At 48.7% G+C, this 25,376-nt stretch overlaps 12 protein-coding genes across 12 annotated transcripts; 5 read left to right on the forward strand and 7 right to left on the reverse strand.

Annotated features, from left to right (window-relative positions):
- Nucleotides 1-602: 602 nt before the first annotated feature.
- Nucleotides 603-1,213, reverse strand: N7525_010424 (uncharacterized protein; the record flags this gene model as incomplete). Its single annotated transcript, XM_002561661.1, has 2 exons — nucleotides 603-859; nucleotides 1,045-1,213. The coding sequence occupies 2 exons, from the start codon at nucleotides 1,211-1,213 to the stop codon at nucleotides 603-605; spliced, it is 426 nt and encodes a 141-aa protein (XP_002561707.1).
- Nucleotides 1,214-1,624: 411 nt separating this feature from the next.
- Nucleotides 1,625-2,610, forward strand: N7525_010425 (rRNA-processing protein UTP11; the record flags this gene model as incomplete). The annotated part of the gene is made up of 2 exons (XM_002561662.2): nucleotides 1,625-1,737; nucleotides 1,831-2,610. The coding sequence occupies exons 1-2, from the start codon at nucleotides 1,642-1,644 to the stop codon at nucleotides 2,608-2,610; spliced, it is 876 nt and encodes a 291-aa protein (XP_002561708.1). The 5' UTR covers nucleotides 1,625-1,641.
- Nucleotides 2,611-3,537: 927 nt separating this feature from the next.
- N7525_010426 (uncharacterized protein) lies at nucleotides 3,538-5,760 on the reverse strand (the record flags this gene model as incomplete). Its single annotated transcript, XM_002561663.1, has 1 exon — nucleotides 3,538-5,760. The coding sequence occupies one exon, from the start codon at nucleotides 5,758-5,760 to the stop codon at nucleotides 3,538-3,540; it is 2,223 nt and encodes a 740-aa protein (XP_002561709.1).
- A 225-nt stretch (nucleotides 5,761-5,985) lies between these two features.
- Nucleotides 5,986-7,767, forward strand: N7525_010427 (uncharacterized protein; the record flags this gene model as incomplete). The annotated part of the gene is made up of 1 exon (XM_061215091.1): nucleotides 5,986-7,767. One exon carries the CDS (start codon nucleotides 5,986-5,988, stop codon nucleotides 7,765-7,767), a length of 1,782 nt encoding a protein of 593 aa, XP_061067603.1.
- Nucleotides 7,768-8,468: 701 nt separating this feature from the next.
- Nucleotides 8,469-9,426, forward strand: N7525_010428 (uncharacterized protein; the record flags this gene model as incomplete). The annotated part of the gene is made up of 2 exons (XM_002561665.2): nucleotides 8,469-9,039; nucleotides 9,119-9,426. Coding segments are annotated over 2 exons (879 nt in total), but the record flags the coding sequence as incomplete, so codon positions are not given.
- Nucleotides 9,427-9,906: 480 nt separating this feature from the next.
- N7525_010429 (histidine biosynthesis protein HIS4) lies at nucleotides 9,907-12,652 on the reverse strand (the record flags this gene model as incomplete). The annotated part of the gene is made up of 3 exons (XM_002561666.1): nucleotides 9,907-10,106; nucleotides 10,178-11,734; nucleotides 11,797-12,652. 3 exons carry the CDS (start codon nucleotides 12,650-12,652, stop codon nucleotides 9,907-9,909), a joined length of 2,613 nt encoding a protein of 870 aa, XP_002561712.1.
- Nucleotides 12,653-14,198: 1,546 nt separating this feature from the next.
- Nucleotides 14,199-14,670, forward strand: N7525_010430 (GFA family protein; the record flags this gene model as incomplete). The annotated part of the gene is made up of 2 exons (XM_002561668.1): nucleotides 14,199-14,528; nucleotides 14,584-14,670. The coding sequence occupies 2 exons, from the start codon at nucleotides 14,199-14,201 to the stop codon at nucleotides 14,668-14,670; spliced, it is 417 nt and encodes a 138-aa protein (XP_002561714.1).
- A 1,107-nt stretch (nucleotides 14,671-15,777) lies between these two features.
- N7525_010431 (glycoside hydrolase family 47 protein) lies at nucleotides 15,778-17,478 on the forward strand (the record flags this gene model as incomplete). The annotated part of the gene is made up of 4 exons (XM_002561669.1): nucleotides 15,778-16,001; nucleotides 16,051-17,098; nucleotides 17,151-17,325; nucleotides 17,393-17,478. The coding sequence occupies 4 exons, from the start codon at nucleotides 15,778-15,780 to the stop codon at nucleotides 17,476-17,478; spliced, it is 1,533 nt and encodes a 510-aa protein (XP_002561715.1).
- Nucleotides 17,479-17,852: 374 nt separating this feature from the next.
- Nucleotides 17,853-18,560, reverse strand: N7525_010432 (uncharacterized protein; the record flags this gene model as incomplete). Its single annotated transcript, XM_061215092.1, has 3 exons — nucleotides 17,853-17,963; nucleotides 18,138-18,257; nucleotides 18,339-18,560. 3 exons carry the CDS (start codon nucleotides 18,558-18,560, stop codon nucleotides 17,853-17,855), a joined length of 453 nt encoding a protein of 150 aa, XP_061067604.1.
- A 1,533-nt stretch (nucleotides 18,561-20,093) lies between these two features.
- N7525_010433 (uncharacterized protein) lies at nucleotides 20,094-20,441 on the reverse strand (the record flags this gene model as incomplete). The annotated part of the gene is made up of 1 exon (XM_061215093.1): nucleotides 20,094-20,441. The coding sequence occupies one exon, from the start codon at nucleotides 20,439-20,441 to the stop codon at nucleotides 20,094-20,096; it is 348 nt and encodes a 115-aa protein (XP_061067605.1).
- Nucleotides 20,442-22,102: 1,661 nt separating this feature from the next.
- On the reverse strand, nucleotides 22,103-22,563 carry N7525_010434 (uncharacterized protein; the record flags this gene model as incomplete). The annotated part of the gene is given in 2 exon segments (XM_061215094.1): nucleotides 22,103-22,303; nucleotides 22,318-22,563. 2 exon segments carry the CDS (start codon nucleotides 22,561-22,563, stop codon nucleotides 22,103-22,105), a joined length of 447 nt encoding a protein of 148 aa, XP_061067606.1.
- An 845-nt stretch (nucleotides 22,564-23,408) lies between these two features.
- On the reverse strand, nucleotides 23,409-23,657 carry N7525_010435 (uncharacterized protein; the record flags this gene model as incomplete). Its single annotated transcript, XM_061215095.1, has 1 exon — nucleotides 23,409-23,657. The coding sequence occupies one exon, from the start codon at nucleotides 23,655-23,657 to the stop codon at nucleotides 23,409-23,411; it is 249 nt and encodes an 82-aa protein (XP_061067607.1).
- Between the last annotated feature and the right edge of the window lie 1,719 nt (nucleotides 23,658-25,376).

Here is a 25,376-nt window from a genome sequence, read left to right on the forward strand (position 1 = left end):
TTAAAATTCCCTTGCCTACGCATGAAGGCAAATAAACCGATAAAGAAGACATTCTTCTGGTCAACTAAACCAAGATATGCAATCGTCTGTGTGTATATTGTACATAATTCAGTCCATCCCATCGCTCCGCATTCGGGATGATTATGCAATGTAATAAAGATGCCCAGCAAAACGCCTGCTTTGTTTGCCTTTGTGCGCCATGAGGAGAGAGAGAGGATGTAAATCCGAGTCTGGCTTGGCCAAGAAAGTCGAGGGCCGACCTGCCCAGCTGGATCAGTCTGATATTTGCCTATCAAACTGACGGCGGGAAGGCCGAGTTGAGCCGCCGGGGCTGTGAATTATGGGCCGAGTACTTTGGGACATACAAGGCGCAGCCAATCATGCCAGGCATGTTAGGTAAGAGTCCAACAGACTCCTTCCCTCGCCCAAGCACTCAGCCACTCAGCCCAGAGACGAAGGTCTTCGCCCTCGACCTCGGAGAAAACGCAAGAAGCAGAATACTCAAGACGCCGAAACCCATATAGACAAGAGATACTCACACAATAAACGAAGACAGCGAGAGAGAGAGGGAGGGATACATGGAGTAAAAATGAAATCTCCAATCACTTCCCCGCCGCTCGCGTCCGCGCTTCATCCTCACGCATCATGCGAATAACTTCCTCACGTCGCTTCTCCACACGTGCAAGTTCCTCCTCGCGCGCGCGCCGCCGGTCCTCATACCCTGCAAACCATTCCTCACGTGCGCGATCCTCTTCTTCCGGCTTCGCGTGCGCGACCATGCATGAATTCATTGCGAGACGTTGCTGACGGCAGACCCATGTTGCAGTTACGGTGCGGTTGACGGCGCACTCGGCGAATGCTATATCATGATTGGATTAGTTCGTTGTTCCTTGCATCTTCGAGGTGTGGGGAGTGGGTCATGGTCATGAGAGCCGGAGTTTGACCTCCATTTCAGACTCATGACCGGCTTTTGCAAGCTCAAAGGTATGCATTATTTGTAAAGAGGTGATGAATTTTGCGTAGAAAGCAATGCAAATTGCATACCTTTAATTTCGGGAGCGCAATGGGCGCGTACTCGCTTGTAGTACAGCAGTTTCACTTCTTGTTCTTGGGGGGCTGAGAGCGGAAGTGGGTTGCGAAGATTATATTGTTTGGGTGCGCTCTTAGGTGCACTTGTTGAAGAGGTGTCGGGGGATGTGGAGGAAGTAGCCATTGGGACTGTAGGTCGATCTCAAAGATCGGACTTGACCGGGTTATGTGTATGGGCTGGTCGATCGGAGAGTTTGCTTTGAGGGGGATTGGTCCCGGTTTTCGAGCGACGATATGTGAGTTCTGCTGCTCCAGAGCTCAGAAAAATGAGTCGAGAGAGGTAGAAGTAATCGCGAGAGGGGTTTGTCGAATGGTTTGGTAGAGAAGATCGAGGCCAAGTGGGAGTGTTGATTGCGAGAGAGCCGGGCTCGGGCGGAGAGAATGTTACTATTGGCAGAATCAGAAAAAAAAGTTCTCCGACTTTGCATCTCGACTTTGACTACACTCTTCTGCTGGAGGCTTCTGCGTCTTTTGGGCTTTTAATTTTTATTTTCTTCTACAATTTATTGCACTCTACTATCGTCCCGGGAATTCTCAATACCGAAACTCAGCATGTCGTCCATGCGCAACGCCGTCCAACGGCGGAACCACAAAGAGCGTGGCCAGGTTCAAGGCCGCGAGAAATGGGGTCTTCTCGAGAAGCACAAGGTTAGTTCCTCGGGAGGAGCTTTTGGGATACCTATCAATTATCCAAACTTTCTTTCATGCCTACTGTCCAGACGAGCGTTCTAACTTCAACAGGATTACTCGCTCCGTGCCAAAGATTACAATGCCAAGAAGGCTAAGCTGAAGCGCCTCGAAGAGAAGGCGCGGGATCGCAACCCCGATGAGTTTGCCTTCGGTATGATGGGAGAAAAGAACCGGACCCAGGGTCGGCACGGACGTGGAACAGGCACAGGACGAGACTCTGCCGCAGCGCGGGGACTGAGCCACGAGGCAATCAAGCTGCTCAAGACGCAAGATAAAGGTTATCTTCGGACGGTTGGCGAGCGGGTGCGCCGCGAGATCGAGCGCCTGGAGCGCGAAGTGGAGCTGCAAGATGGCATGAACAAGGCCCTTGGCAAAAAGGATGGGAAAAAGGGCGAGGAGAGCGATGACGAGGATGACGGCTTCGACGACGATTCCGATTTCGATTTCGGAGCCCCGGTGAAACCGAAGCCAAACAGGGTGGTGTTTGCCGACGATCGGCAAGATCAATTGGCAATGAAGAAGCAGAAGATACAAACAGAAGAACCTGCTATGGATCCAGAGGAGGAAGATCAGACATCAAGCAAGACTCGCAAGACACCCAAGCAGCTTCAGGCTGAGCGGCAAGCACTTGCGGATGCTCGGCGGGCTCGCAAGATCCGGAAACGAACCATTGAGGCTCGTAAAAACAAGCTAATTGCGTTGCGCAAGCAACACGCCGAAATTCAAACTGCAGAGCAAGAGCTTGATTGGCAGCGGGCCAAGATGGAAAATTCCGTGGGAGGTACCAACAAGGACGGAATCAAGTGGAAGATCCGTGAGCGCAAGCGCTGAGTGTTTTCGCTTCGGAGTTTATGAGTGATGACTCGCAATCATCTTTTTTGTACATATTGATACCAACCACCATAGAGGCAGTCCGGCGCATACAGTAGCATCCAAGGAACCCACTTCAGTCCTGGCCATCGACTCCTGGGAAAGATCGATAATATCAATCGCCGTGTCAGGCGATAGCTGGAAGACCTGTGATAAGTCATCGTTGCTTATACCGTCCCATAAAGTACTGTGTTGGAATAACCTCGAAACCGGCTTCTATTTCTGGGATAGATTTTATTAATATAGACTTGTCTCCACCATAGGTTATCTTCCTCTCCAATCAATGCCCCGGGTCGCCTTTACAGACCTTGAGCTTCGATAAAATGAAATAGGAGTTATATCCATGGCACTATTCATTATGAGATGATAGACCCAGCAGCAGGGGACTGTAGCTCTACGGGTATTTCAATTCATCTACATCTAATATACTGTATAAATTCGACGAATCCCACTTTATGTGAATCGGACATCTATGCACCTCTCGAGAACGGCCACAACCCCATGAAAGGTACATACATGCATTGGTCCTGGCACGACAAACTTCAAAGATAGGCAGGGAAAATGAAGCTATTCCCGCCCATACAAACCCTCAGATATATCCAATTCTAGGCGCTGAGGCTAGGTCTACTATGCAAATCTGGTATTTATCTTATAGGAGGTTCCGGATAGGTTCATATATGGTATTTTGAGAGAGAGGATTAAGGATCTCGCCTTTGTAAGGTTTAAGATCAATGTAAAGAGGAATTTGATCGACGAAGGGGGGTTTAGGCGGTGGGAATAGATTCAAAAATAGGAGAATTAGACAGTCGGAAGGCTTCAAAATCTAGGATTTGACTCGTATGGCGGGAATAGCTTCAATTCTATAATATGGGGATTTGTGCGGGTGCCTCAGTTTACAATACACTGTATAGAGCGGGGTGCAAAGCGGTCTGGCTTCAACGTCTTCTTCACTTTTCTATCATCAATCATCCCAGCGAGGTTCATTTGGTTGATAGCCTCGGAGGGATCCTCTTGCATCACCTTGAGCATTACACAGTTGTCAAGGTGCTTGTAGAAGTCCTGAGCATCTTCGAAGGTCTCATTGCAGACAGAGCAATTTCCGCTGGTCTGGTTCATACCCATGCTAGTGGGGAGATTTGGCCTGTTAACAGGCTGAAGCATTACCCCATGGACGGTGATAAGGTGGCGTTTGAAAACATCCACCCGATTAAAACTCTTTTCTGTTGGTGTCCCATAGCCTGGACAAAAGTCACACACCAGGTTGCCCTTGTAGTGGGTCAGGGCGTGGCGATTCATGTCATATTTGCGGGCGAACCCCCTGGTGTGGTACTCGCACGATACGACCGGGCACTTTTCCATCCGCTCAGGATTGTGCGTCAAGGCGTGAGCTCGTTGGTCTCGGACGACTCGCCCACATTCGGGACATTGCCCCTCAGCGCCCGAATCGTGCGAGTTATCAGAATCCTCATCAGAGGAAATTGCAGCTTCATCGTCATCTTCCTCAGATCGTGGCAGCGCAAAGAGCGCCAGCTCTTCCAGATGCCGGCCCACGTGTCTTTCAAGTTGCTTCCCAGATGGAACCGAAGATAGACAGAGTGGGCAGTCCACATGTACACCTGGACTTTCGGATATGGAATGTTGGCTCTGCAGATGAGAGAACCATTCCCGGCGGCTTTCATACAGCCGATGTGGCGTCGGACAGTTAGGGAAGACACATAGATATGGCATCAAATCATCAAAGACATGGCGGGCCCAGGCCCTCCGGTTCACGATGCTAATGATCATAAAACAATAAGGACATTCAAATGGAGCTCCTTCAGCCGATTCTTTCGGAGGAGAAGGGAGAAATGTCCCTTCTGCCCCGTTTAATATGGTTTGAGCATAAGATGTTTGTGAGGCGACAGTTAGGAATTCTAAGTCGCCCTTTGCCGCTAGTGCAGTTTCCACGAATTCCGTTGCGACTGTCTCTGATAGTTTAGCTGATTGCCCGTCTGTCTGGTCTTCCATGACCTGGCTGAGTCCCTGACCGAGTTTGGTGCGGTGACGCTCACGATACCGCATAACGGCTCGACGTTGTGATATTGCCAGCCCAAGACGTTTCAGAATATCTTCCCCTGCTTGCGGATATTTCGATGTGACATGTAGCCGGTCAAAATGTTCAAAAATTACTGCATCTGACCTTTTGGTGCCAAGAAGGCGATCATGTCGAGCTGGCTGCCGGATGACCATGGACATCTGGTACAGGTTGTTGATAGTATCGTTTAGAGCATGATATACAGACTGTATTTCTGTTTGATGATCGTCATCGTCTTCATCCTCGCTTAGATCTGAGAAATCGTCATCTTCGGGTGAGTGATGTAAAACATCGTTGATATCTTCCGTAGTTCGCTGCAGCCGCTGAAGGACGCGAAGTGTCTGCTCTTTGATGTGCGATGCATCTCGTAGTCGATGATCTAGCGATGATTGACCGGTCTGATGTGCCCCAATATTGGCAGCCCAAACCCGCAATCGTCCCAGTTCATCTTTCCATAGCGCTGGTGGGACTTCCGACGCGAACGATGACAGGTCTTCGGAGACGAGCCGACCTAAGTCTTTGAGACATTGAACCACGACGGAAGATATCATTGTAGTGGAGGTACTCGCAGCTGAGGCTGTCGTCATCATTGTCTCGGGTAGCTCTTGATCGTCAACTGGCTTTTCTGAAAAGGCCGCTTGCTCATCGAAATCTGGTTCAGTGACTGGGGATGCGCCTTGAGAAGCGTTTCGCCCTCTCTCAGATCTGTCTTCAATAACAAACTCTTCAATTGAGGAACCAGGTCCACCGAGTGGTGTGTGGTGGTGGGAAATCTCCTGGCTCGGATCCGCTTCGCGTTTCCATCTTGACATGGGAGTCTCTAGTGTATCCTGAAGCTGCTGAAGTCCGGATTCAAATGAAGCGAGGAGATCGGAATCGGAATCCATCTGAGATGCTTGTCCTAAATCGGCCATTTTCCTTTCCCCCGGTTGGAGCGTCCGTTGCTGCAAAATAGGACTGGAAGCAGCGACGAGGTCATGTTGCTGCTGCTCTCGCTTTGGTTCTGTGGGTTTCGGACCTTCCATCTTTCTGAACATCTTTTGTGCAAGTGCCCTTGCACTCTATGAGACTTTTAGCCAAGAACAGCATCTGATTTTGCGAGACTGGACGTTCGAGGTTGGTTTACTCGACGGGGATGCCACTGCGGGGCTGCGTGGAGTTGGAGTTGGCCCCCGCGCTTACACCGCATAACCTCTCTGCCCAGTTGGCCTTTTGTGCTTCATGCTATTCATCTCTTTTCTAGCTCGACTCGGCGCTCGAAGATGGAGGCTGCAGGCGTTGCCCTAGCAATTCTCCCACTTGTCATCAATCAGCTTGATAATTATGTCCAGGGTCTTGAGGTTATCAAGAGCTTCGGAGCCAAACGCTATCGCAGGGAACTCGAAAGCTATTCTTCAAGCCTTGGAACTCAACAAGCCATCTTCGTCAATACTTTGGAGCGGGCCCTCGATGGAGTTGTCGAATACGAAGATGGGCTGGACGAACTGAAGAACAATTCCCTTGGGAATTTGTGGAAAAGGAAGAATCTGCAAGCGAGTCTTCATGAAAAGCTAGGGAGAGATTTCTACCCTTTCAATCAGATGATGATAGAGATTGCGACTCTCTTAGAGGAGTTGTCACGAAAACTAGGACTGGACAAGAATGCCGCGTTGGTGAGTATATCTTGGTTCTCCCGAAGTGGATATCCAGGGCTAATCAACACCTTGATCATACAACAGAACTACCGGGTCGACCAGTCCGCCATCAAGAAGGAGGTCAAGAAGTTCAGAGACATTTTTTCGAAAAGCATCTATCTCGATCTCTTCGCTCGAATCGACGCAGCCAATAGAATACTGAATACCTTAGTGGAACAGTCCGATTATCGAACCACAATAGAAAAACGGAGAATATCAAAAAAACCCTTATTGCGCCAGAGAAGGGCTCAGAAATCAGCTCGCAGTCTGCATAATGCAATAATACGGGGCAAGTATTGGAAATGTGCTTGTCTCGACCAACACTCAATTCATTTTGTTCTTGACTATCCATCAGAGGATATAAATGGTGGGTCTAAAGAGTCCTCCTGTTGCCCTCGCTTTCGAATGATTTTCCCTTCCGGCAACTCTATAGATCTTGCTACGGGATGGTGCGAGATTGAAGCTGAATCTGCTACTATTCCATCGAACGTGGATCCTTTGGACCGATTTCCCCATCAAGGCAATCAGAAGAGAGCCCCCTTCGCTAAACAGAAGGCCAAAGTGCAGTTCGCATTTGATGAATCATCCGAAGATGAACAATCCATGATCTCTGATATGCCTTCGGTGCCGCCGATTGTAGACATCTGCTCAACGCTGTCTACCGTGGGGACCAACACCAATGGCGAGACAAGCGAACTTATTGGGTTTATCTCCGACGAAAACCACCGCCACAATATGTACTATGTTCGGAAGCTTGCCGGGAATTTGAGATCACAATCGCTCGCTGAACTCATTGCGGCTTCGAGTGATTTCTTCAAGGCGCCTGGTAGCGGCAGCTTCCTTTTCACATGGGGCCACCGTCTCCGCGTTGCCGTTAATCTCGCCTGCAGTGTGTTCCAATTCCACGGAAGCTGGCTGAAACCCCAGTGGAGATCACGCGATATCATGTTTACCAAGACTTCATCTGGGGATATTGATAAGCCATACGTCCGTTGGAACGTAGGCAGTGATTTGGATACCTGGAGCATGTGCAGAGACAAACCAACATTCTCACTCATTCAAAGCGAAATACTGTTTCCCTTGGGCCTTGTTCTGGTCGAACTTTCTTTATGCCAGACGCTAGAGGCATTACGTATACCGGAGGATGACGATCGAGTGGAAGCATATGTGAATCTAAAGACTGCAACTCGCCTCTTGCAAGTGGTGGAGGAGCAAAGCGGTGCAGAATACGGAAAGGTAGCGAGACGATGTCTCCTTTGGCCTGGTACCAAGGAATCTACCCTAGAAAGCGAGAAGATGCAAGATGAGATATTTCAACTCATTATCTCGCCATTAGTCAAAAACCTGAGGAATTTCGAGGGTAGGGCTTGATATTGAATGTATCGAAATAAAATCAGATATAAGGCCCAAAATCATAACTGAAGCAGTTAATTGTATAGTTCAATATAGCCTTATATTCATCGAATGTCCTATATGCTCCCTGCCTTCATTTAATGCCCTCTGGAAAACTGTACGTATGTCGTTGCCCTAAATGTGGAGTAACCCGAAAAGACCCAAGACCCCGAATATATTGGATCTGTAAACCAAAGGAGATTCAATACACATATAATAGTTAGAGGGAAACGAAGGCTAGATCAAGCCCAATATCCCCAACCTACCATGTGCGTGAGCGGAATTGATTGCCTAGTTGGGAAGAAGCGTTGGAATGAGGATGAAGGAGTTTTGAAAGTGCGCCATGTCCGATCTTCGTGCTAACACTTCAAATGTTCTTAATCGCAGTCTCTAACATCAAAATTGCGATACGAAGTACCCTGATAGTCCGTTGTCGCAAAGAGTCTAAAACGTTCAAGTAATCACACCATCGCTGATAGGACAATCTCTCTAATCTGCCCGCGGAGACATCCAAGCTTAATAATCATTTGCCACCCCTCCAAGGGAAGGTTATCTTCTCAAAGTCTTCCTTTTTCCTGCACTTCACATCTCATGAAAAAAACAACAATGGCTCCTTCATTTATAACCATTGATGCCAACGATATGGACGTGGATTTCTCCACGACCAAGCCTGTCCAGGCCAAGCGCACACTCCTGCTGGCACCCCCTCCATCGCCACTCAAGAGGATAAACTCCGAGACCTCTTCAGCACCTTCGACCGCTCAACCACAGACCTACAAATGCTCGACCGACTATCCGCAGGCGTCGTCTCCCTCCCCGCAACAACCTACGACCTCGTCCTCATCCTCACCGACACAGACGGCACACGCCGCTCCGAGGCGCTGCAACTCCTCACTCGAAATGTATACACCACCCTCGTGCCCGCCATGAAGGCCGGCGCCAAGCTGCAAACCCAAGACTCAGCGCTCAATGCCTCGGATGCCATGGAAGCCGTCCTGGCCGGCCTCGTGCAGTCCGATAACGGCTTCGAGAAACCAAACTTTGAGCCCTCCGCCGCAGTCCCTTTAAAGTTCGGCCTGAAGAAGAAGAATAAGCCCACGCCAACCGCAGTCCCTAGTATCCCGACAGGATTCGCAGCGCCGATGGGGATAGACTCGCCCGTGACTAATCACGACCGCGATGAGGATGACGAGCTCATTAATGAAGATACGCTCCTTTCTGAGGAGGATTTAACAAGACCCATAATGCCGCGTATGTCAACGCCCACTCCCTTCCAAATATTGCACATTGTCATTCCTACAGGATCTATATCAGCTAACACAATCTTCAGCTCCAGAGTGCCAACCCAAGACCGGTCGCCGGCGACGCGCCTGCAAGGATTGCACATGTGGCCTAGCCGACAAACTCGAGGCAGAGGATAAGGAGCGCCGCGCAAACGCTGATAAAGAATTGAACGTGATGAAGCTGGATACGGGTGACTTGAACGAGCTGGACTTCACGGTCGAGGGAAAGACTGGTTCTTGTGGGAGCTGTGCTCTGGGTGATGCCTTCCGCTGTGACGGTTGTCCTTACATGGGTCTTCCTGCCTTTAAGCCGGGCCAGGAGGTTCAGATTCTGAACGATGTTGCGCAGCTTTGAGAGAGGATCTCTACTTTACGACGTGGGCTACTTTTTTTTTTTACTTTGATGACGGAAGTGGGGGTATTCGGTCTTTGCATTGGGTTTTCTGAGCCTTTTTTTTTTGGATTGGTTTCATACAAAATTATGCTAGGGGCGTCTGGTTTTCATTAACTTGGGGAAAATTATTATTTATTCATTTTTTACTGTCTGACCTTGACTCACCTGAAGACTGAAATTTCAAGTGGAGCCCAACGTCATGTCTTAGATCTGATAGTGGGATGATCGGCCTTAGTATACATATGCATGCCGTTCATCTGCCGAATGTGACGACTTACCTATTTACTTGGAATATTCTATTGATTGGTTTTATATACTCAATTTTAAGCCCAATGATAACCAAATTGCTTTTTAGCTACATATGCATCTGTGTTCATAGCACATCCAATCATGACAAAAACCGAAAAGAAAAAGAGAAGAAAAATATATGGCTTACCTGACCTATGACTGGCTCTTCTTCATGTGGGCAACACGGATGCTGACGGCACGCTTGTGCGCCTCCAAGCCTTCCACAGCAGCGAGGGTCTCAACCGTCTTGGAGAGACCGAGCAGGCCATCGGCGGTCAGGTTAGAGCTCGTGATGTGCTTAAGGAAGGAGCCGAGGTTGACACCCGAATACTGCTTGGCGTAGCCGTAGGTAGCTGGAAAGGGATATGTTAGCAAGACTCAAGCAAGAAGATAAGAGGGAAAGCCGCTGCAGAGAGACACTTACGCAGCGAGTGGTTGACTCCGGCGGAGTAATCGCCAACACTCTCGGGAGTCCAGGCGCCGATGAAGACACTGCCGGCGTTCTTGACATCCTTGACAACAGACTCGGGGTTCTCGACCTGCAGGATCAGGTGCTCGGGCGCGTAGTCGTTGCTAAGGGCCATCGCCTCGTTGATGTCCCGTACGACGAAGGTGATCGAGTGCGCGAGGGAGCCGCGGACGATATCCATACGGGGCAAGGCCTTGGCCTGGGCATCGACCTCGTCTTCAATGGCACGAAGCTCGGCCTCGTTCAAGTCAACGGCGATGAGGATCACCTGTGAGTCAACACCGTGCTCGGCCTGACTGAGAAGGTCAGATGCAACAAAGGCCGGGACGGCGGTTTTGTCGGCGATCACGAGGACTTCACTGGGGCCGGCGGGCATGTCGATGCTGACGCCTGCGGATGTATCGTTGGACACGAACATCTTTGCGGCCGTCACGAACTGGTTGCCGGGACCAAGGATCTTGTCGACCTTAGTAATGCTCTCGGTGCCGTAGGCCATGGCGGCCACGGCCTGAGCACCACCGGCCAGCACGATGCTCTCAGCGCCGACCTTGTGGGCGACGTATACGATTTCGGGGGAGATGCTGCCGTCCGAGCGGGGAGGTGAGGCAAGGACAATCTTGTTGCAGCCTGCCACCATGGCGGGAACACCCAGCATCATGGCAGTGGAGGGCAGCACAGCTGTACCACCGGGGATGTACAAACCAACCCGCTCAATGGGGCGCGAGAAGCGAGAGCAGACCACACCGGGCATGGTCTCCATCTGGAGGGCGTCGTTGCTTCCCTTCTGTGCGGAGTGGAAGCGGTCGATATTTCCAATGCTGATATCAATTGCCTCCTGGACATCGGGGGACAGCTTCATGAGCTCAGCGGGGAATGGCGCGTGGATAACGGGGGAGGTGAGTGATGTAGCCTTCTCGAACTTGTGGGTGTATTTGAGAACTGCAGCGTCGCCGCCATCGCGGACATCCTGGATGATTGGCTTCACCAGGTTGACAATGGCTTCGTTAGATTTCTGGGAAGGACGCTTAAGGTACTCGCTGACCACCTGGGGAGTAGTGGAGGCGGTGATAACACGCTTCATTTCGATTCGGGATGTGAGATCCTCAACCGGGGCGGGCGCGGGAGCAGGAGCAGGCTTTGACTCGGGCTTGGCCAGACCAGCCTTCTCAGCCCAAGGTCCCTTAGCGTCACCCTTTCTACGCTTCACCTTCAAGCTCTTGAGGTCAAGGTTGCGCTCGATATCCTCCAGGCTAACACCGGCAGCAGTGCACTTGGTCAGGGCAAAGTAAAACAGGTCGGCGGCCTCGAAAGCAACCTCCTCCTTGGTCTTGGCACGGCACAGCTCATCAGCCTCCTCCATGATCTTAGCATCGATGAGCTTGGGCTCATTGAATAAACGCGCGGTGTATGATCCAGCCGGAGCATCCGCCTTGCGGGCGTCCAAAGTCTTCTGGAGACGAGACAGACCAGAAGATGCACCGAAGCAGGTTTCAGTACCAAGGTGGCAGAATCCTAATGAGTCACCATGGTCAGTATACATATATCGTCCACCAACGTAGATAGCTGGTTCTTACCACGTCCTATTTGCTTCACAACAAAGACCAAACAGTCGGCATCACAGTCGAAGCCAATGCGGATCAACTCCTGTACATCGCCGCTGGACTGGCCCTTGTACCAAAGACCGCGCTTCCGGCTTTGGTAGACACCGGTGCCAGTACGCAAGGCCTCAACAATGCTCTCGTCGCTGCTCCACACAAAGCCCAGACAGGCTCCCCGCTCATCAGTGACCGAAGTGGCATATAGACCATTGGCCTGGTCAGTAACAGCGGTCGACGCAATAAGCTTAGCGGCAGAGATCTGGCCAGCCACATCCCGCTCAACGGTCAATGCCTGTGAGGGAACGACAGCAATCGCACCCTGCTTTGTAACTTGTGTAATAGCATCCTCCGACAATGTCTGAGTACTGAAGGTTGTGAAGAGCCGTGGGGAGTCCGAGCTAATCTTCAATTTCTCGGCGGCGGCGGAGATGGTGGAGGGTGAAGTGCAGACGCTAGCTTCGCTGCGCTCGGCATTGGCAGCAATCCATTGCTGGAAAGTATCCAATTCGGAGTCTGACAGGGCGTTGACAAGCAAACGGGACGAGGGCACGGACTGTTCTTCGGAGAGGGTGGTCAATTGGTCCAGGTTGATCAAGATCTTGGCGGCACCAGCGTTCAGGATATCGACGAGATCACCGGCGGAGGAGATTTCAGTTGCGTCGACGAAGACATCGAGGGTGCGGAAATTCTGGCGCAGGAATTGCTCTGCCTGAGCGAGACTCGAGACCTTGATCAGTACGCGGCCGAAGTAGGCGATCTGCTTGAGCGAAAGTCCGGAGTCGGAGGCGGGGGAGGAGGAGGGGTCGTGGGAGATAAGGAACGGGGTCGCCATGATGGGTATAGCAGTAATAGAGAATAAAAAGATCAAAACGATTGAGGAGAATTATATCCCCTAAAATATAAGACCCTTTTGGATTGGGGGGGAATTGTGAAGGAGAGCGATGACTCCAGCGATGAATCCCTTGGCCTTTTTTTTTCCCGGCCCCGCTGAATCATCGGCTCTATCGTGCCCAGAGCTTCTGATTAGTGATTCTATTTTGTGATCTACCTAGGCACATACTTGTGATATGTCTCTGCATTTCTTCGTTTCTGAATTCTCTAATGTGCTAATGTGCCATTATGCAGAAACCCAATCATTACATGGCCATAGATCATCCATGGTGAAGTGAATGGTGTGCAGGCCCACGCTGTTGATGCTAATACAATCAGAACAACCAATGATCCTCCAGCGGAAGTCTGGCTTATCGGCTGGCTAGCACTCATAGGTACTATTCCTATGCCAGGACCTACGTTGCAATGTTGAGCGATCAATGTTCAAGCAATCCATTCAGATCAAGGCGAGCCATGTTGTTGCTGCAGCAAGAGGAATGGTGTTTGCCTCCTCCCATGAGATGTTTGTAGGAAGCCTGCAGGAAATGTGCTGATCTGCGATGGTATATTGACTATGTTCGCCCAAATCAGGTGTTTCCCTAATTACTGTGTCAAAGGTCATGTCGGTCACGGCGACATTGCTTTTTCGGGTTATGACTCACCCCAGATCAGTCCTGCCTCAGTGTTACCCCTATCAAGTACAGTGACCTTCTCCTAACTCAGTGACTTCTCCAACAAATTCACATCCGAGCAGGGCTTCTTTGACGAATGCGTTTACCAAAGCATTGGACTCTAGAGCAGCAACACGGGTCGAAGGAGGCAGAGTATCAGATCATACCGTCTGTTAGGCTCCGTGCTACATGCGACATTTTGACATGCATTTGATCAGTGATGCCTCTGCAATCTCTAGGTGATGTGCTTCTTTGGCCAATTTGTGTTGTCCTTATGGGACTCTCACAAGCACCGACGTGTTGGATGATCCCATGGCGAAGGATGTGGAGACTCGAAGGCAAGTATTCTCGATAAAAAATTTATTTGCTTGAACATTTCCATAAGACATGACATGATGCCGAATTGATATCGAATTGAAAATGCATGAGGCGCCCGAGGCAACTTTCAAGTGCATAGGGTGCCTCCACATCGATCGCTAAGATGTAAGTAACTGCAAGCGCCGTGACTTATTCGATGTATCGTGAAGCTGGAATATCGAAGGGGCAAAAATATATATGCTGGAACGATTAGAGACCATAACATCATCGGGTCAATGTCCGTGTCAAATGCAAGGTCCCGATCAGATGAGAACCGGTAAAACGACGCTGGGAAGGCGGGTGTATTAGGGATCAATGCCTTCTCGCTGAAAATGGCCCCTTTAGGACTCCGCCATTTTCATCAGGTTGACGCCTAGTGCGAATACGAGAATAAGCAGGCTTAGCGTAAGTCCATCAGTTAAAAGGCCCTTCAACCCCAAACAGGGACCTTGTGAGAATCAATACCATTCCAATATCAATATGTTCCCACCCACCCCCACCGACGAGAGCAGCTCCCACTCCGGTAACTGCCACTGTGGTGCCGTGAGGTTCAGCTTCACATTATCACCGCCCCTACACGAGTACCCCACCAACACCTGCAACTGCTCCATCTGCACGAAGAACGGCTACTTGCTTGTGTACCCGCTCACCAAGAATTTCACCATCGAAAGAGGCGAGGATGTGCTAAAAGATTATCGCTTTGCCAAGCGCATGGTGAGGCATCAATTCTGCGGAGAGTGTGGAAGTAGTTGCTTCATCCGTCCCCCGCCAGAGGGGATAGAGGGAGCCCCTCCGATCACTGCGGTCAATGTAAGTCGAATGTTAAATGTCAAATGTTATGGTGGAGCTACTAAAATTATGTTAGGTACGACTGCTACAGGACTTTGACGTTGAGAAACTGATTCTCAACAAAGTTGATGGAAGGTCATGGGCGCCAGAGTACAAAGTCTAGATCAGTTCTTTGCTTGATCCTATGATCTCATGATTTGGATTAAATTGATGATTTGACTTAGCACTGTCTACCTAGGTAGTGTAGAAAAGGTGGCAGATGATATAGAGAGCAGATGACGAAAAATTATATATCGTAGAATCCCGCAGCACTTACGCTTTGGTAATTCCTCACATGGACGCAAGGGAATTATCCGGGTGCACATGTTGTATTCTCAACCGAAACTTCCGAACTACAAGTACTTGCGACAAGTGGTTGGAGCCCAAATGCGCAATGTCGGCACGGACCTAACTATATAAGTGCTCATGATTGATATAAATGTTCCTCGGTTGGGCCAAGTCCATCAGGATCTCAAAACCTGGAGAAGATGACTTTAATATATATTGACGGGTCAGACACTTCAGTCTGGTGACAAAATACGTTGAGGGGTATGTTGCATGTCAAAGCACTTGGCTGTTTATCAGTCCAGCTCGTGCTAGTCAGGTACGTCCTAGACATCCTGGCCATGAGTATCCGAAGACAGGCGTCATGTTTTCAAGTGGTCGTCTGGCTTGGTCACTCGTATAGTTATGGTCTCTGATAATCCGAGTCAAAGGTCGACAATGATCGATCTAGAACATGGAATAGTACTCGAACATTGAATAGATCTAACAAGATCCCAATTATGTGAGAATCTTGGATTAAAGATACATACTTCGGCCACTTGCATTCTCCGATGCGCGCCAATAGTTGGTGCCCTTGCAGAACCCCCCTGCGTCTTGTCCGATTGGATCCTTTTATTTTTTACAGGAATGACATCCCATGTATAATGCACAATTCCAATTTCATGGTGACCAGAATGCAAGTGACAGGGGAAATAGTAAACAAATCGGGGTCGCGTGTCGGCCTGCCCGCGTGCTGCCTTCCCCTTTCGCTTCTTTCTTGACGACTGCAACCTCACTATATCCTCATTCCGCACTCCCTTCATATTTAAAAACTGCGTTGACCTGTTGCATTGCAGTCCAGGTGGTCCTTCGTTCGCAGTTGAAATTATCCTTATGTGTGCCCCTTGCACCGATCGAGCCTAAGGAAACCCGTATATCTATACCCAACTACATCCACCGCGTAATCATGCGCATCTCCTCTCTGTCACTTCCTCTGGTGCTGAGTCTCGCCGGGTATGCTACTGCCTATCCCTACTCTGGATCAGAGGTGATCCTGCGCCGCCAATCAGATAAACAGGCCAAGGCCGATGCTGTGAAGGAGGCCTTCCAACATGCATGGAATGGATATGTGAAATATGCTTTCCCTCACGACGAGTTGCACCCCGTGAGCAATGGCTATGGTGACTCCAGGTGAGCATGTTTGGTTATCCAGTTCGCAGCAAGAACTGATATGGGATAGGAATGGATGGGGAGCCTCCGCTGTCGATGCACTTTCAACCGCCATTATTATGGGTAACCGGGACGCTGTTCAAAAGATCTTGGACCACATCGAAACTGTTGACTTTTCGAAGACCAACAGTGAGGTCAGCCTGTTTGAAACCACTATCCGATACCTCGGTGGCATGTTGTCCGGCTATGATTTGCTGAAGGACCCTGCAGCAAAGCTTGCTCCCAAATCAAGTCAAGTCGACGCTCTGCTTGCTCAGTCCAAGAAACTTGGCGATGTCTTGAAGTTTGCCTTTGATAGTCCGTCCGGTGTTCCCTACAATAATCTTGACATCTCTTCCAAGGGAAACGATGGCTCCAGTACCAATGGTCTTGCAGTAACTGGAACTCTGGTGTTGGAATGGACCCGACTGTCTGATTTGACTGGCGATGATGAGTATGCCAAGTTAAGCCAGAAGGCCCAGTCATACCTTTTGAACCCTCAGCCATCAAGCGGAGAGCCATTCCCCGGGCTGGTGGGAAGCAACATCAACATCTCCAACGGCCATTTCACCGACGGAGCTGTCTCTTGGAACGGCGGCGATGACTCATTCTACGAGTACCTGATCAAGATGTACGTGTACGACCCCAAGCGGTTCGAGTCATACAAGGACCGCTGGGTCCTCGCAGCCGAGTCGACAATCAAACACCTTCAATCGCATCCCGATCCTCGCCCCGAAATCACCTGGCTGGCCTCATACTACAACGGCCAACAGGGTCTGAGCTCACAGCATCTGACTTGCTTCGATGGCGGCAGTTTCATCTTGGGCGGCACCGTGCTGGATCGGCAAGACTTTATCGATTTCGGCTTGGAGCTCGTGAATGGCTGCGAGGCTACTTATAACCAGACTCTAACCGGCATCGGACCAGACTCGTGGGGCTGGGACCCGATGAGAGTGCCGTCCGACCAGAAGGATTTCTACGAGAAAGCCGGGTTCTACATGGAGAACGGTTCATATAATTTGCGCCCTGAAGTGATCGAGAGTTTCTACTACGCATACCGCGTCACAGGGAACGAAATAGTGAGCCAGTCTTTCTTCTAGTGACGTTTTGAAGACGCTGACCCGTATATAGTACCGCGACTGGGTGTGGAATAGTTTCAAGGCGATCAATGCTACCTGCCGCACTGACTCGGGATTTGCTGCTGTAAGCAACGTGAATACAGCTGGAGGTGGCGCAAAGTACGATAACGAGGAGAGCTTCCTTTTTGCTGAAGTCATGAAATATGCGTACCTCGTACATGCAGAAGGTAAGTTGCTTACCTTCCTCGCCATCTTTCTATTTTCTGGAAACAATACTAAAGGGGTTCGGTATAGATGCTCCATGGCAAGTTCAGAAGGGCCAGAAGAATGCTTTTGTTTTCAATACCGAGGCTCATCCCGTGCGCGTGGCACACACCTAGTCTATAGGATAGTTGGTTTATCACTACAGTATGTATACAATGCATGCATCAAGCATATATTACCCTTCTGGCATTGGATTTGATGTAGGTAAAGAAAATTTTTGTATCTATCTGAACCGTAATCATCTTACGTACTACTGGCCTAGAAGTGCTCACGCCTTCAACCCAGACGGCTCTCAAGTCTAGCAGGTGTCGTGAGAAAAGGATGGACTGTTCGTATATCGCATTAGAAATTATATACCGGACATTGTAACAGCAGAGATTAAGCATTAAACATTAAGCCATTCCACTACACCCCAGTAAAGGGCAAGGGGCCTTTTGATAAGCCATACACTTCAAATTATAGCGCATATAGAACCAACGGCTAGTGACGATCACGCGTCGAAAGCTTTTTTGGCGTCTAGCTGTTTTGCAGCCTTCCGCAGCCTATGGCAGGCAATAGAGGCACGCACACAAAGGACGAGGTTGAATAGACTGAGTGAAACCTTCCGTCAGATCCAGAAACACAACATAAACGAGAAATACTAGACTCACATTCCAATAAGTATCATAGAACACCCCAAACACTCAGCCCCGTACAATGGGCCCCTCGTACCATGGCGACTGGGGTAATAACCACCAAGATTGTAAAAGACAAGCTCGTGCAAGTGAAAACAGACTGTGATAATCTGAGCAATGAAAGCGATGCAGTCGAACGCAACGATTACACCAGGGTGAACAGCGCAGTTGCAGAAGACGACGATGAGAAAGATGGTGGACCAGACGAATCCGTATGAGGCCTGATGATAGAAGATGCGGAGTCAGTAAGTCTTTCCCACAACAACCGGGGAAACTGTTATAGTCGAAGTTCTTTGACTCACTGTGCCCAGGTTGAGGCTAGACCATGCTTCTCCTAGCCCATCGGTGGAAACGACTCCTTCATGATGCTGCACCATGGCCCAGGCAAAGCAGATTATAGCTACCATAGTACAAAGTACTGTGCCAAATCGAAGAGAAAGAAGCGAAAGCCATTTCTTCTCTTTCCTAGGTATTGCTTCGATGCAGAAAGAAGGGGAGGATTGGTGGTTCAAGGCCGTAGACATGGTTGCGAGTGGTATGTGATATTAAATATTATGGGAACTGTAGAGAGAAGAGACGGGATGGTATGGAAAACCCCATGATTTAAGAGTACTTATAGAACAAAAACACGTTCATATGTCATGCTAATCATTGCCTTTTATATGCCAACACAGCCCTCGACATGCGGTGGCAATGCCAAGGGCCTATCAAGATGACCCCACATATCCCGAGCTGACCAGTAGACTCGATGAACAGTTGCGGGGTTTATATGCAGGGCCCAATCTACATCGGCGGCCCCCAAGCTGAGCCTCTTACCTGCCCATTCAGCAAGTCATGCGTCGTCGTTACTATGTAATCCGCCCTAGCCGTTTTATAAATAGCGCCATACCTTTGGTTAAATTAGCTAGGGCCCAAAGTTATCATCCTAGCTACGTATTCCATATCTAGCGTTATACAACGATAATTATAGCTTTAGAATCGCGCAACTAATACGTTTTAGCTTACTTAGATATAGGACTAACTACGACAGCTAATATCACTATTAGGGCGCATTTAGTTAACTAGACTAGAGATAAACTTCTTATCGGAATAGACGTCTTAGGCCTAGAAGGAATTTGTCTACACTTTGACCGAAAGACTCTCTACTTAGGGTAGGCTTTAGGGTAATTTTGAAATTTCCAAACTAGGTATAGACTGATCATAGCGAGATCGGTCGGACCGTCCTCTCCAACAATAGCGGGCCTAGAACCTCTCGATTCTTCCTAGCCCTGAAGGCTTTGTCCTTTTCCTGGCGTCTGTTCCATGATAATTCCGCGATGAGAGCGGAGATAAGAGTGATCCCATTAACAGATCAGGCCAGGGTTGGTGATCTGGCCATTTCAGATTGAGGGTACTACGTTCAGCGACCCGTCCTTTCTCACTCAACTTCACCAACAATTCGAAAACAGAGGATGTGGTATTCGAGGCCGCTGTATTTCTGACATTTTGGTGTGCTATATCAGAACATCGTGTTAGCCAGAGAAACGTGAACCGAACACGGGGGGCTATACTGTGTTGATTATCTGAGGTTTCTGAATGGTTAACATCCCATTCCTTCACGGTTGCTAAGAGGAGGCAGCGGACAACAGCCATGGGGTGTTCGTTGATATTAAAAGGCAATTCCTTTGGAGCTTTGTCTTCAGGAGGCTCATTTACCCTCTGTCTCATCTTCTTCTTCCTGGGCCATGTCAACCGCCCGAGTCTGACTGTGGCCTGTCCTCCACGCTAAACCCACCCCTCTCTAGCGGGAAAAAAAGCTGAACTTTTTATAAAGAAAGCTAAAAGGCCAGAAGTTAGGAAGGTATGTCAACGTCGATTGGAGTTCGTGAGACAATGGAGGTTAGGAAACTTACAAATTAAGCCGGGAACAAAGAGAAGGTGTGCCCTGTTTTTAGCGCGGCGTTGGCCTCGAGGGCCCGGCGGCTCGGCCTGGTTTGGGTGTTAGAGCCGCACAAGCAGCACTAACCGTCCCCCGGATCTGGCTGTGACATGAAATCTCCAAGCCCACTTGCAGGGCTCTAAGAGCCACGCAGGCTGCGAGCTCGCACCAAAATGCGCATCACCAGTGTTGTATACTTCCGGTGCCATTTACCAAGGCCTGAGTGGCAACCATAATCTGTCGTTGGAGCAATTGATCTGCCAGATGGTAGGTTGACAGAGCGTGGTGGTGTCACTAGTAGGATGGACGATGAGGGTGGTTGTTGACCAATTGATCTGGCAGATGGCAGGTTGATAGAACGTTGGTGATAGCTGGGTGGGGTGGGCGATGGGGCTGATAGCAATCCTGTCGAGTAAAGCAACCATAGGGCGGAAACCTCATTTCGGGCGTTGACAATTGCAAGGCGTCTTGAAGGTCCTCCCTTCATTGTTTGTAATGTTCAGTAACGTAACAGCATTTTGCTGTCGCACAGTGTCGATCCATCGTTGTTAGGCTGATGGTCGTGACACCGATGACCTGTTTCAGGATCTTGTGTGGTGTCTCCTTGCTCTTTACCACTCTTGGAAAAGGAGGTCTCCAAATCTGGATTGTGTGTGGTATTTCCTGGAAGTCGAGAATGTCATTATTCGACCCCAGGGTAGCCAGTAAGCAAGCTTTATTGCCCAAGAGTGCGTCAGAGTTAGGCCTTCGCGAAGCTTCCCGCAGGTAAGAAAGAATACACCCTCCACCATCGAGAAGTCCAAAGATTCGTCCAGCTCATAGCCCGCTTTCTAATTTCCGCTGCGTTGACTGAAAAATGTGATAGCGTGTGGATTGTCCGGACATTGACCCACCGAGGCCAAGTCAAGAAAAAGGACGTCGGGACCACTATGGCCCTTTGCGGTTGATGAGAGACTTGGAAAATATCATGGTGCCTTATTAGGCACTCATCCTGTGCCGTATTCAACCTTGCAAAGCCACGGCCGCTGATCCATTCACTATATATGTATTCCGCGCGACTCTGGGGCTTGTGGTGCTAGATAAGTAATTAGCAGATATACCAATATTTAGAGCGCGGAATGGCTTACCTCACGGTTCCCCATCAGCATAGTGGGTAGGAATATGGCCAGCCTGGTAACAGGCTGCTCCCGCATGTCCTGTCCCATTTTAGACGCAATGTCCAGGATGATGGTTGTGTACGGCAAAATTCCAGTCCGATTCTGCCAACTGGCTTATGGTGGTGCCGCACATCAGGGGTCAATCTAGCCTCGCAGAAGGAGCTGCGACTGCCCCTACGGCCACGGCTTTACCATGGCCAGGGCAGTCGTGAGACCACCTGATGAGTGTGGGAACGATAAAAGTACCAGTGGCAGCCAAGTCCCCACTGGTGATGATCAATGAAGGTGAGAGGGAGAGGAAGAAAGATGGGAAGTACGACGGAGTTCGAAGTAAACGAACTTTCCCTGGGGGTTCCTGTAAATCAGGCAGGAACGACGCACTTCCACTGTAGTGCTTGCTTTCCTCATTTTGTCTAAATGATCTCATCTATTTATCATCTATCATCGCCTAGGCAACTGCAATGCTGTTGCGCATATGAGTTGTGTCATCAGATGCAATTCACGGATATCCAACTTGCTGCTTGATGTAAACTGCTTTGATTTTGAGAACTAACCGAGAGGCGCTCCAAGTATATTGCTTAGGGCTTGTACTTGCACCAACAATTTGAGGGGATTTTCAGAATCCTGTCACCATATTCCTCTATTGCTAGCTAAGGAGTCACTTGGTTTTTCTTATATTTACATGAGTTTCACCTGATCATCCCCAAGTCATTCAGTAGTAACCTATCTCCATTTCCGCGTGTATCATCCCTACTATGCTTCAGAAGTAGAAGATTGACGACAAGCACAACGTAATTTGGCTTCACATACTACAATCATTGAAGCCGTGGTATCACTTTCCTTGAAATCGGACCGTCTGTCCTCCAGGCTGCCTTGATTTGAAGGCCAAATCAACTGTACTCCCATACACTCCATATTGGCATGAACTAGACCAGATCGTGGGAGTGATTTATCCGAATAAATCTCCTCAAATGGAGAGCCGTCGATATCTTCAAATAACCTTCTCATTTCCCCGCCATCTCCCATCAGCATCCACAGACCATATAGTGCACATGTCCAACGCTTCGTCCACAGGGAAAGTTTCCAGATCTACAATCAGCCATGCTTCAAGACCCTTCACGTACCGTAGTTCGTTATCCAGCTCCTGCTGTTCAACGTCCTCCGCGGATATACCTTGATAGTCCACCCATGCCTGGAAATGAGCACGAATGGCATCGATAGACGCCCCGTCAAGTTACGATCTTCCACAGTAGTGGACAGGAGTTTGGCACAAATTGTCTCAGCGCTGATAGGTGACCGGGAGCGCTGTGCGAGAAACCCTTGTTTAATATGGACATCAATGTATCTAATAGTGCGTGGAAATAAAGCATCGGATTCGGAAGAGTAGGTGGTGCGATATATGACATATCCCCAGCCCGGGAAGTCGAGAAGTCCGTTGCCGAGCTCGCTCATGCTTGCGGGTGGATGGTAGGTGTGCTGGAAAGGGTCAGACTAGAATATGGGCTCCCAAGGCAATAAATAAGAACCTTGGATTTTATTATGGCCTAGTGGTATGATTTTACAGAGTGCCGCCGATTGCCAAGGTACTAATATCAAGGCCATATAAGGCCAACCGAGTTTGCCAACAGTCCAGTTTTGTTGATCGCTCGCTGGTCAACTAAGCTATCTTGCAAGGTTAGAATGGAATTTACTTTATTCTTCTTTTTCATTGGAAATATCGTCCCTCAAACGACAAGGTATCGACTACATGTAGGCGGTAGAACAGACCACAAGAGCGTGGCGGTTTGAGCCAAATATAACAATAACTAGGTGCTTCCCAATTGTTTGACTCATCTATATCCATGCGTGTTAAGACTAGGCGGGTTGCTGAGGGGTCGTTTTCTACATTATGTACTTGCGATTTGAGTCTATATCCTTTTCATTAACTCCCAGTTCTAGTGGACAGCTCCACTTTACTTAAAACTACATCCCTTTGTATTATTGTTTCCTATTTTTAGCGCTTTCTCCTAAAAGCGCGTGATCAGACACCCTTGAACATTTCATAAGTCAAATATTAATTGAGATACCCATATTTAAGTTAAAGCAACCGCCCTGCCTCAAATCGAAATGAAGAGAAGGTGGATGTTTGCAGTCAGAGCATAGAAGTCGCGAAGGAGCGAAAAGTAGAAGCCTCAAAAGTAAACCGAGGGCATACAAAATAAAACATATTCCATTCAGGCCAATTCAAGAATTGCCAGCAGCACTTCTTACATGGCGCTAATGTGCATAGAACATGTCTACTTAGACATATAGTTCGCTCAACTTCCAGTATTTCCACCCTGGACTTCCTGCGCTTTGATTATGACCAAGTCAAGCAGCATTTTGCACGCTATATCCAGATCCTCGTTCGAAGGTTCTCGTTTAAGACCATCCGGGGTAAAGGACACCACAACGTCGATACGACGTAAATCACACTCAAAACTGCGAAAATCGCGGCATAGTGTAAAGGTTTTCTCCCAGCCATTCACTCCATTCTTGATTGCAAATTCCATCACGATATGGCACATATTGGCTATGATACTCAGAACTATGGTGATTCCTGAATATGATTTGGAAATGAGTAGGCGCGGATATGGTTAAGAGTCAAGTATCTCAAAGCCAAGTAGAATATATAAGAGTGGAAGGGTGCTTCAGGTTGAGTGTTGATGGCTACTCGAAAAAGGGGAGGATGTGATCGAATATTTAAGCCCAACGACCGGCTTCACCATTTACAACTCACATAGACTAGTGTATATGTTCCACTTGTTTCTCTGCGTGTGTTGTTCAAAATCCAAGTGCGAGGCGGATACGTGGGCAGTGTCCTCTCACTGCTTTACTTATGCCATCGAAGGCGTCCACGTATGAGTTTTCCCTAATTTCGGAATGGTGTATAAAAGTCTGCTAGTATAGTGCGCTAATTGATGCATTATAGTTCCCTCCCCGTTGGCTGATGTCCCAAGCTCGAGTCTTCGTTCCTAACTGGTAGTTTCGATTGCTATTATTTCCTTTCATATCCACCATGTTCAACAATTATGTTACGGTTTTACTGTTAACTTCAACGCAATTTACTCATTAGCGTTCCGGTATCGCTAGTTATACACTGAGGCCGTGAAGTACATTTAGTCTCTTAGGGAGAAATAGATAATACTAGCTGTGGAAACCGCTTGTCTAGGTCACTCAACGTTTACAACAAAAATCAAAAATTAAAATCAAAATGCCAACTATTATTTTACGACATCTGTGTGATTTTCGTAGTGCATGACTGAAAGTCTCAGCCCAAGTAGAGATGATATTTACATCAAGCCAAAGAAGTTACCCGTGTCAAATTAAGATGAAAAGTAGCTGAGGGCTTACGCCCGGTCCTCGAACGACGGATTGCTATATAAAAGAAACGAGATCCCCGATCTACACACGCAGGCTAAAGAATTGCTTATCAAAATAGGCAAAACCATCCCAAGGACCTCTGTCTTCGAACACGATGGTCTGTCGGTTCCCTAATCAAGTTTCTCCCATCAGTCCTGTGATCGTGTTGATGTAAACGGCGGATGTATCTCTCCCCTCGTCTTTCCCCTCGTCTCTCCCCTCGTCTCTCCCCTCGTGCCTCTCGTTCCTGTCTGTTGTAATCGAAAATGCGCTGTACATCCTCCAGCACACGCAAAATACGGCCTTCCGAAGGCATAGATATGGATATGGGACCACAGATATCAGATCTGGAATTCCATTCCAGATAATCTTGGTAGTCGAAGTCGCTGGACCGGTCTGGTGGGTCACAGTTTGGGGAACAACATCCGGAAGTTCGCCCGAAGCTCATTTGGGCCTCACAATGAGTAGTGGCATAATAGTAGCATATATGGAAATGAGCATGCCAGAGTGGGTAACCGTGACTGTAGACCTTTTGGCTAACCTGGACTAAGCACATGTTGATTTGAGGATCAGGACTGTGATCTTATCAAAACCCTAGCTGGACAAACCGTACGCTTGAATAGGAGCAAGGGTGGTGCTAGGGCACGCAGAAGTAAACAAAATTAAGGAAGAAATGAAGTCTTCTTCTGATTGAATCTTGATAGCTGACGGAGGGAGGGGGAAGATGGGGATGTGATCGAGTATTTAACTTGGCCTAACTATAGTTGTCGTTTCCTATACATAAGATAAGATATATAGCACAAGTTTCGAATAAGATGACCAATAGCTCTTACATCTACGACCAATAGATATTGTAACTCGAGATATTTGCTGTTTCCAATTCC

Source organism: Penicillium rubens, assembly GCF_028828025.1.
Source record: "Penicillium rubens strain IBT 27055 chromosome Unknown utg000004l_segment0_segment0, whole genome shotgun sequence".
NCBI lineage: Eukaryota > Fungi > Ascomycota > Eurotiomycetes > Eurotiales > Aspergillaceae > Penicillium > Penicillium rubens.